Source organism: Anopheles maculipalpis, chromosome X (assembly GCF_943734695.1).
Source record: "Anopheles maculipalpis chromosome X, idAnoMacuDA_375_x, whole genome shotgun sequence".
In the NCBI taxonomy this organism is placed as follows: Eukaryota; Metazoa; Arthropoda; class Insecta; order Diptera; family Culicidae; genus Anopheles; species Anopheles maculipalpis.
The window spans coordinates 4,268,440-4,277,788 of NC_064870.1; the positions used below are offsets into that span (position 1 = coordinate 4,268,440).

The 9,349-nt window shown below is 45.8% G+C and overlaps 3 protein-coding genes across 5 annotated transcripts; 2 read left to right on the forward strand and 1 right to left on the reverse strand.

Annotated features, from left to right (window-relative positions):
* Window positions 1-38: 38 nt before the first annotated feature.
* LOC126557707 (beta-1,3-galactosyltransferase 5-like) lies at window positions 39-1,648 on the reverse strand. Its single transcript, XM_050213577.1, has 2 exons — window positions 416-1,648; window positions 39-330 (listed from the first exon to the last, which is right to left on the reverse strand). Exons 1-2 carry the CDS (start codon window positions 1,527-1,529, stop codon window positions 59-61), a joined length of 1,386 nt encoding a protein of 461 aa, XP_050069534.1. The 5' UTR covers window positions 1,530-1,648; the 3' UTR covers window positions 39-58.
* A 2,692-nt stretch (window positions 1,649-4,340) lies between these two features.
* Window positions 4,341-5,691, forward strand: LOC126561665 (protein stunted-like). 3 transcript variants are annotated; one of them, XM_050217957.1, is made up of 4 exons: window positions 4,341-4,387; window positions 4,506-4,652; window positions 5,297-5,327; window positions 5,576-5,691. In XM_050217957.1, exons 1-3 carry the CDS (start codon window positions 4,359-4,361, stop codon window positions 5,319-5,321), a joined length of 201 nt encoding a protein of 66 aa, XP_050073914.1. In that variant the 5' UTR covers window positions 4,341-4,358; the 3' UTR covers window positions 5,322-5,327; window positions 5,576-5,691. The 3 variants fall into 3 exon arrangements, with proteins under 3 accessions (XP_050073914.1, XP_050073931.1, XP_050073922.1); XM_050217974.1 differs by having other exon boundaries at window positions 4,359-4,387; window positions 4,506-4,636; window positions 5,283-5,327; XM_050217965.1 differs by lacking the exon at window positions 5,297-5,327 and having other exon boundaries at window positions 4,359-4,387; window positions 4,506-4,636.
* An 843-nt stretch (window positions 5,692-6,534) lies between these two features.
* On the forward strand, window positions 6,535-8,348 carry LOC126556941 (uncharacterized protein F54F2.9). Its single transcript, XM_050212520.1, has 3 exons — window positions 6,535-7,038; window positions 7,110-7,336; window positions 7,408-8,348. Exons 1-3 carry the CDS (start codon window positions 6,535-6,537, stop codon window positions 8,333-8,335), a joined length of 1,659 nt encoding a protein of 552 aa, XP_050068477.1. The 3' UTR covers window positions 8,336-8,348.
* Window positions 8,349-9,349: the final 1,001 nt, after the last annotated feature.

Sequence of the window (9,349 nt, forward strand, 5' to 3'; positions counted from 1 at the left end):
CAAGAGCAATGTTAGAACGCGCCAATGAGCGTTAATAGTTAATATTAAAAGAATACTTCTACGTGCACGAAACACTGGTGTCCACCTGCTTCTTCCACAGATCAAGCTGCTCGTTGTTCTTGACCATGTGGATGCTGATCGCCTTCTTGATGTTGCACTGGTTGAACGCTATCCGGCGGTTAAGAAACTCCTTCACATTGATCCGGTGTATGTTTAGCAGCTGTGCGACGATACCGGTCGTGTAGACGTCCTCCAGCTTGAGGTACGTTTGGCTGAGGGATTTTTCGAACATCTCGCTAATGATGTCGGCCGTCAGCAGATAGGCCGGTCCTGTTGATAGGGGAGGAAAAACAATAAGCGCTAGATAAGCAAATACGACAAAACCAAAAGAAAAAGTAAGAAAATTAATACTTACCCGTAGTGAATGGTGGAAATACGGGCGGATAGTACTGTTCCGGGCTGACGTAATATTTGGACTTTTTGTTCCGTATCGGTTTCCACTTTTTCGCCAACCGGCCAAATATCGTCCGCCGTTGGTTACTGTGCGCCTCCATAAACTGTAACAATTTCGGCACGTTGATAAACATGTCGTCGTCCGTTTTCAGCAGAAACGACGCATTCGGACAGTGCAGCTTCGTCCACTCGAGCAGGGAAATCGTTTTGAGCGTTAGGTTGCGATAGCTGTCAATAAAGTTGCCCCGTATCAGATCACTGTACATGTAGCTTTCCGCCGCCAGCTGATCCTCGATCCGTGCCTCATCCGTCTGTCCGACGATGAACCCGATCGAGATGTCCCGCCGGCTACCGTAGTGGCCCCAAGACTGCCGGATCGCGAGCCGCTGCTCGCGGTGCGTCGGTGCAGACGTCACAAGTATTAGCAGCGTAACGTCGGTACCGTTGCGTGGGCAGAGATTCGCCACGCACGCCCCATCCGGCAGATGGCCGGAATGGTAGAGGTCGCGCGTTTTGATCACCTTTTCACCGTCCGCTTCCGGTACTGTCGGGACCGGTGGGGCAGGCGGCAAGGAAGAAGAGGAAGAGGATCCTGCCGCTGCGGCGGAAAGCTTCACCGAGGAAGGGTTTGGTATTCGCTGGATGTTGTTCGCCTGCTCGGGAGCCGTTTCCTGCTCCGGTTGGTCTTGCGAAAGCAGCAGCTGCTGCTGCTGCTGCTGTTGCTCCTGCTGCATCTGTTGGGCGAGCAGCTGCGTTTGGTTCTTTTCCTGCTGCTGGGCCCGCTCGAGCGTCTTGGTAAGCATGTTAAAGCCGCAGCCCTGCACAACGATCTGGAACACATTGCACTTTTGGCGTTCGGGGCCGGACGGTGGTACCAACGCTTTGTCAGCGACCGTTGCCGGTTGCAGCGTCCGGTTCGCTAGCAGCGGGCTAGGATCGTTCTTCCGATGGTTTGCGTACCGGCGCGGCTCGAGTATAAAGTGCCGGCCATTGAGCGACGAGTAGAACACTATTGTTATCAAAATGACGATCACAAATATCACGTGCGAAACCTTCAATCCCGGGCAGGGCATCATACGCGGCTGCTGCTACTAATGCTAGCGTTGGTGTTGTAGGTGGTAAACCGAACTCTGCTTGCTTTGGCACTGGAAGTAACGGTGCTGTGGGCGTTCCAAAACACATCAAGGAAGTATAGTGACTGGGCGAAAAAAAAAACAAAATTCATCGGAAACAATTAATTGACCCGGGCAAGATACAAATAGCCGTTGGAGATAAAGTTATCAGCGCAGAAAAAAGTCCAATACAAACTTCATCAACGCAACGCGTTGGAATTTTATTATATGATGAGTTACAGTGTTTTGAGAGGAATAACTTCTGATATAGTGCATTAGCATGGATAGAAAACGGATTTGGTTGGCTCATCCTTCATTGATTTTTAATGGGTAAAAACACTGTTCAAAACCAACAATGGATTGATAAGTCTTATCCGGACACTGCACAATCACCTACAAACATTTTGCATCTGTTTTGTGATGCACAAAGGGCCGTAGCGATACAGCATCACTCACGCCATAGCGCAAATATCACAAGTCCCTCCCAGATCACGATTAGTGAAAATCCTACAGCAACGCAATTCTACATCAATATCCAGCAAGTGTTTGTATTTGGTCCAAAGGAGGTATTAGCCCTTTTGAGGTATGGAAGCGGGAAAGGTGTAGTGGCCCTTTCATTGAGGGCTCTGTAATTCAACATCCTATGACCGGTGGGGCAGTTGGGCTATGATGCGGCCTCTAACCGATTGGGCAAGAAGAAAAAAACACGATGCAGCAATCAAAAGAGAGCGGAGATCTCATCGCTTCAGCGCAAGGTCACAAGAGGAATTTCCGTCTCGCAAAAGACTCCGTGTCTTTACGCGCGAAGAAAAAAAAGGTCATTGACGTTGACCGCGGCTACCTCGCAGTAGCATCATCATTCCGCGAGCAAACAAAACCAAAGCAACGGAAGATGGCCCGGGAAGAACGTACAACAGCAGCAGCAGCCCTTGAAATGTTGATGCAATCGTTCTCGACCCCCTCCTTCCTGCACATGCTGAATGCTGCTTGACCCTGCCGAGGAAGGTTTCGTGATTCGGCTGTGGCTGTGCTAACCAGAAACCGGTTCATCCCTGCTTCTCGGTACGTTCGGTTGGACCTTGACAATTGTTCATGTATACACGTGCGGATCTCATCGGCTCATTTCTCCAACAGTCGCATGGACCACATAAATAGCATACAGGGTTTCGATTCATACAATGGAATTTTTGAAACACTCAGTATATTTTACAAATGGATTGTTGATTATTACAAGCTTCTTATGGAGCTCACCAATCATGACATAGTGAAATGAATTTGCAATTCAACTGATTGCAAATTGCAACAATTTCATTACATCGCTCGAAACACTGTATTTGTGAAGCGATTTTTGAATAGTAATTGGCAAAGCTCGTTTTATGGGAGGTGCACTTTGGAAGTGCCCAATATTGTGTGTACTCCATTTGTTATGCGATAAGTAACAGACCTTTACAGCGAACCCAGCCAACCGTATCGGTAGGTTGCTCGAAATGTTCATGTATATCTTCCCCCTTCCAAAATAAACTACTCAGCCACACCGGGTAATGAGGCTCGCGGTAATGGACAACTCACCTTTCGCTACGAAATGCTTCCCTATGCGGAACCACACAGACACCAGAGACTGTGGTTGCTGATGAAGGTGATGATGAGGTGATGTTTTGGGTTGCTGTTGCGGAATTCCCCGATCCCACAGGATGTGCTAGCAATGAAAACCGAGCCTGAAACACAGAAAGCAATAAGGATGGATGGATTAGGGTCAAATCACACATCAAAAAGCAAACACTGTTCACTCCCGATCATGTTGTGTCCATCCATCCAACACACTATCGGGGGATGGTAATTTGAGCCCGTTATGGTCCCGCTTTTTTATCACTCTAAGCACTTTCCACCTACGTACACACTCCGCCGCCACCGTTGTTTGATCGGTTTCCGTTTTCTCGTGGATCTATTAGATCGGACAGCTCGCGTACGCACAAAACAAAGTATAATTACAAAACTAACACGTCGCTGCCACTGGTTGGACGGGACGGGTTTCCCTGGCGGTACGTATGTTGTCGCGTGCGGTTGGTGGTGCGTGCCCGATGCCCAGCATTTGTCATTCCGTGCGCTTATTTGGTTGATCTTGTGATCCACACCGCCGAGGAAACAACCACAGCACACCGTACCAAAGTTACATTCGAATGTGTTATTGATGATGACAAAATCCAAGGGGGTTTCTCGGGACAACGACAACGACGACGGCTATGTTCTCTCAGGCAGACGTCAAAAAGAAAACACTCAGTTACACGAAAGATGCCAACAAACAACCCCTTTTTCGGAGCATTTTGGGGGGGTAGCTGTCAAATAGGGAATGTTTTGATTCGCTAAACTTACACACTGGTCACACGGAAAGGCACAAAACGTTCGCGACTGGATACGTTAGAGGAGAGAAAATTCGTTCAAATCCATACGAAGTACGGATTTCTCCATCCCTAAGGTGTTACTTTTTGTGATGATAGGAAAAATAAAAATGTTTTTTTGTTTGTGTACAAAAACTGACAGTTGATAGCTGCCAAGGTGAATATACAATCCGTGCCGATATGTCAAATCGCAAACGTCAAAATATCAGACATTTCCTGATCTGGTCTTGTTTTAGCACCACCACGCAGAGAGCCTAACACTCCGCAACATTTTGATAACAGCGGTAAGAGTTTCTTGTTTTTTTGCTAGCAATCCCGTGCGTTCGTTTCGTTGCTAATTTTGTCACCATCTCCGAATTTTGCAGTCTCCGAGCCCAAGCACACTAGAGCAGCAAAAATGGCCGCATGGAGAGCAGCTGGATTGAAGTGAGTTTGCCGTAGGGAAGCAGCGGGCAGCACGGGACGGTTCTGTGTTTCTGTACCGGCGTTATATAACCTACTAACTCTTGCATCTGTACCGATTGGTATCCGAATTTTGTTTTAGCTACATCAACTATTCCAACATTGCCGCGCGCTTGCTGCGAAAGGCACTGAAACCGGAGCTGAGGGCTCAGGCCGCTCGGCGTGATGATTCGCACATCAAGTTCACCAAATGGCAGGGCGGCAAACCAGAGAGTAAGTATGGTCTTGGGTCGTTACCGAGCGGAGGACTATAGGCAGCACATAATGGTTGATGGTTTAGTTTAGGGCGAATTTTGGACATTTCCAGTGCATTTATTGGATTTGTTTAGTTGAGATTGCATCATCATTCTTTTGCAAATCGGATTTTCTATTAATAGTCACAACTTTCCCGCTCTATGTGAGGAACTGCTCCGGGAAAGCTGTGCGTTAAATACGGCTAAACAGTACATCCCTTACCTTTATCAGGCATTTGTTCCTCCAATTGCTGAAATAGTGCAACAGTAAACAATAAGTTGATTGATATCTTGCTGCTGCTTAAAACCGGTATGGACTGTTGATCCAGTCCAGTGATAGCATCAGTAATAGAGCCAGTATTCACACGACAAGATAGCAACCCAACACACAAACAAAAAACAAAATTACTGACCAAAATCAAAACCATAAAAAAAATCATCCGGTGGTTTTTGAAACGCAACAGGTGTAATTTTTAACTGGAAGTTTATTACTATCGAGTACTCCCAGCGATCGAAGCTCCACTAAGGAAGAGGCCATGCTGAGGACATAGGGATTTTTTTAGCATTTCAACCAACGAGCCTATAGCTTATACGCGCTTAACTGATACACTTTATTATTTTTACAGACGAAAAGTGATAGGTTAAATCATTTTTCTCTTTGTTGAGCAGTCGTAAGTTTCCAGATTTTGCGTTGATTGTGTTTTCGTTTGCAGTGGAACAAACACCTAACAAAGCGGCGTGTGGTAGTTCATCCAACCTAGCAACATCTAAACAGTTCCCTTCTTTAATTCCTTCCATTGTGTTACGTGGTTTTATTTCAACTAACCAAATATGAATGCGCTTGCAGTTTTGCATGTTACTTTTTGTTTGGCTTTCCACCTTCTAATACGATCTCTTATAACTATTGTATAAATTTCAGAGGTTATCACTGAATAAACGGGAGTAATGGTCGGCATGTTGGACGTGAAAAGATCACCTTTATTGCTGCTAGTGAACGAAATAAATCATGTGAATACATCAGGTTGCTAATCAAAATATGTATCTTTCTTGTTAGAACATTTGAATGGAAAGAAAGGTCTGCACATCATGAAAGACTACTTAGACTGGCTTAGTAAAATTTACATGGAATACACACTCATCCAACGGTTACACAGATAGAGCAAATATACGAAGGTATACACAAAAGCCGGACGAAAGGACGAAGCCATGCGAATCAATACGGACCATCCGTATTGATTCGCAATCTTATTTCAAAAACCCTGAGCCTTTGCTTGTTGAGGATTGATGTAAAGGGAATTATGCTTAGGCACAAGGAAAAGTGCTCAAACAAAAAATGAAAACTTCGATCGCAGTATGCTGTCGAGGCGGCGTGCCACGAGAGATTTCAAGATTAAAACTTCAGGTTCTGATAAGTTCTTGAGAAATTTTCTCGCTTTTAAACCACTCTTTGAGAACCTGGCGCATACAAAAGCTAACTACACAAGACAACGTAGACAAGGATGAAACCGCAAATTTGAGATATCTCGACATATTAACATCGGTTTCAACAGTTTGAAATTTCCCGCTTTGTATTTGATTCTCACAGCAATTTGTCGGAAAATTCCCTATTGGCAGCTCATATAGGAAATGCATTGTTACCAATTGTTACTACATGATTGGTGCTGTCTGTCAAAAGCGAGCAAGAATGACACTGTATGCGTATGTGTTCGTAAGCAAAGGTGACGTATAAACAATTTCGGGTAAGTTTGCCGAAACGGTATGTTTTGTAGGGTGGTCCGTGAAGTTCAGCATCGTCGTCTACACGTTTTTTCTTAAAATTAGATGCATTTGCCTCAGTAATCGTCGTGCGGACAGTGACAGGGAGGATAAGCGCCAATCATGCAGCTGCGGAGGTATCATCATGCCAGGTCGGCTGCATCGCTGCTGGCAATGATGATGATGGTGCTGCTAACAACGATACCACCAACCAGTGGCCATGGCTGGGGCTCGGAAGATATGGAACTGTTCGATCTGGTAGAGGAGGTGAACGAAAATTTCTATACCCTCATGAACATCAACCAGACGGCAACGCTGACCGAAATCAAGCGAGCGTTCCGGACGCTCTCGGTAGTGCTGCATCCGGACAAGAACGATGCGGAGGATGCGAACATTCGGTTTCGCAATCTTGTCTCGGTGTACGAAATCCTGAAGGATCCGGGAAAGCGAGAAAAGTACGACAAAGTGCTGAAGGAAGGTATGCCGAACTGGAAATCGGCCCTGTATTACTATCGCCACGTCCGGAAAATGGGTATGGTGGAGAGTGCCACCATACTCTTCGTTGTCATCACTGTGATGCAGTATTTTGTTGCCTGGGCGGCGTACATTGAGAAGAAATATACAGCGGTAAGTTTAAGCTGGAAGCTGGTATTCTTATTTTAAACACAGCCAACTAATTCGCTTTCATTGATCGACAGGAACAAATTGTAGGCAGCAAGCTGAAAAAGCTGAACAAGAAAAAACAGACAAACGTACAGCTGGAGGAGCTGATCAATGAGATCCCATTGCCTAGCATTAAGAACACGTTACCGTGCCAGATACCGGTTTGGGTTTGGAACACCGTAACGGGTACGCCAGCGGCCATACGCATGATGTTCGAGCTGTATTCCCAGCAGAAGAAACAAAAGGAAGAGGAACTTCAACGGTTAGTACGCTAGGCTAGGACTCCAGGCATCACTTATTAAATGATTCTTATTTGCTTACTCCCCATTCCAGCGAGAAAGAGGAGATCGAACTGCAAGCTTCGCTCGAAGAGCAACGGGCGCGAGATAAAGAAAATCGCATCCTTCGAAAGCGATCGAAAAAAATGATTGTACCAGAGAAAACGGACGAGGAGCTGGCTGCTTACAGTCAGCGTATCGCGAAACCTGCCGCCGGTGGTAATGCCGACAAGGGCGCACACACGCCACTGCCCCAATCCGGTGGCCTCTGGACCGAGGACGATCTGACCGAGCTAGTACGCTTAGTAAAGAAATATCCGGGCGGTACAAGCAACCGTTGGGAGGTAATAGCGGAGCTAATGCAGCGAACGGTTGAGGAAATTACCTACATGGCTGCAAAGATGAAAGATTGTGGCTATCGTCTACCGCACCAGTCCGATGGTACAAACGCGTCCGATACGGCACAGGCAGCCGCAGTAGGTGCAGCCGCTGCTGCCAAGGTAAAGACGAAAACACGTGACAGTGGACCGAACGAAACGGCTACCAGCAACTGGACCCAGCAGCAGCAGCAGGCGCTCGAGGTTGCCATACAAAAGTACCCGAAATCGGCCAATTACGACCGGTGGCAGAAAATAGCGAACAGCGTGCCGGGCAAATCGAAGGAAGAGTGTGTCGCCCGCTACAAATATTTGGTGGAGCTGGTGAAGAAGCAGAAAAGTGCCAACCCGGCGGATGAGCTGGCACAGGAGAACAAGACCACGGATCCGGAGCCCGCACCGAAGGCAGCAGAGGAGAAAACCGCACCCGAAGCTGCACCGATGCACAGTGACGATGCGGTGGAAGAAGATGACGGTACTCCGCAAACGGTAGCAGCGGGTGGAAAGAGTCAGGCTAAGAGTAAACGACGGGAGCGTAAGAAAGCGAAAGCTTATTACAGCTACTCGGATGATTCGGACATGTCCAACGAAGTTGAAGAAATATAAGGTAGCAAAACGAAAAAAAAAGAAGAAAAAACAACTTGCCACCCCCCGTTATGGGGAGAAAAAAAAAACAAACAGAGGTACAGAGCGAAGTTAATTGATTCTTAACAGGTGGTCTCCTTCAAACCTCGTTTACGGTGCTCGTTTACTTCTCTCATTTCGTTTGTACTCGTTTCTCTCTTGCTTTTTCGTTTTCGTCTGCTACTGGCATATTGTTATTGTTTTGGAGTCATGGTAGCAAAAGAAAGGCCGGTTTTACGCTAGAATTGAAAATCTTCTTCAACATTTTCCCCGAGAAAAAAAAACACCATCACACGTGTTAATTTTAGAAACAATATTAATTTGAAGCTGTAAAAGGAAACGAGGAAGAATTGAGCTGCACAATAGTGGAGGATTAACCTGTGGACGGAGTTGGCGGCTGCCAGGGGCGTCAACGGGTAGAAAAACTGTTTAGTCTTAGAATGATTAACCCTTTTCCCTTCCCGCCAGAGCAGTTATGAAACGAGTACGAGCCTCGTCTATGGTCCACCTAAGTCCTCGTGTAATATCACCCAAATTAAATTTATTATCAAAAAATAATGAAAGAAATTTTCATTTCAATAACCATTTAATTTTGCAGAAAAATTCTTGTCTCCCTTCGATGAGAAAACATATTTCGAACTAGTTTGTATCGGAAAGCGCAAGAAAATGTTTGCTCCAAAATTTGGGAATCACGTTTTTGGCGATGGCCGGCGTGACCTTAGAAGGTCGTTTAGCCAAGAAAAAGAAGAAGAAAAAGAAAAAAAGAATTATCATAACTATATGATTTTGAAAATCGTTCAAAATAACAGGTAGCTTAACTCGACCTTTGTTAAAGAAAACACACTTGAATCACTTTATTTGAATGTCTTTGGCTCATCGCCAAGCAGTTTTTAACAGTAAAGATACAACTTTTGTCTGATTTAGATCAATGATAAACGGTCAATAAATGGCTGACTTCCAATGGGTACCACAAATCGGAACTTACACTCTGCTTAG

Coding starts and splice junctions, on each gene's coding strand:
- LOC126556941 (XM_050212520.1), top strand. CDS start 6,535: ATGCAGCTGCGGAGGTATCATCATGCCAGGTCGGCTGCATCGCTGCTG. Junction 7,039..7,109: donor TTGAGAAGAAATATACAGCG/GTAAGTTTAAGC, acceptor ATTGATCGACAG/GAACAAATTGTAGGCAGCAA. Junction 7,337..7,407: donor AAGGAAGAGGAACTTCAACG/GTTAGTACGCTA, acceptor TCCCCATTCCAG/CGAGAAAGAGGAGATCGAAC.
- LOC126561665 (XM_050217957.1), top strand. CDS start 4,359: ATGGCCGCATGGAGAGCAGCTGGATTGAA. Junction 4,388..4,505: donor TGGAGAGCAGCTGGATTGAA/GTGAGTTTGCCG, acceptor ATTTTGTTTTAG/CTACATCAACTATTCCAACA. Junction 4,653..5,296: donor GAGAGTAAGTATGGTCTTGG/GTCGTTACCGAG, acceptor GAAAAGTGATAG/GTTAAATCATTTTTCTCTTT.
- LOC126557707 (XM_050213577.1), bottom strand. CDS start 1,529: ATGATGCCCTGCCCGGGATTGAAGGTTTCGCACGTGATATTTGTGATC. Junction 331..415: donor ATTTCCACCATTCACTACGG/GTAAGTATTAAT, acceptor CCCTATCAACAG/GACCGGCCTATCTGCTGACG.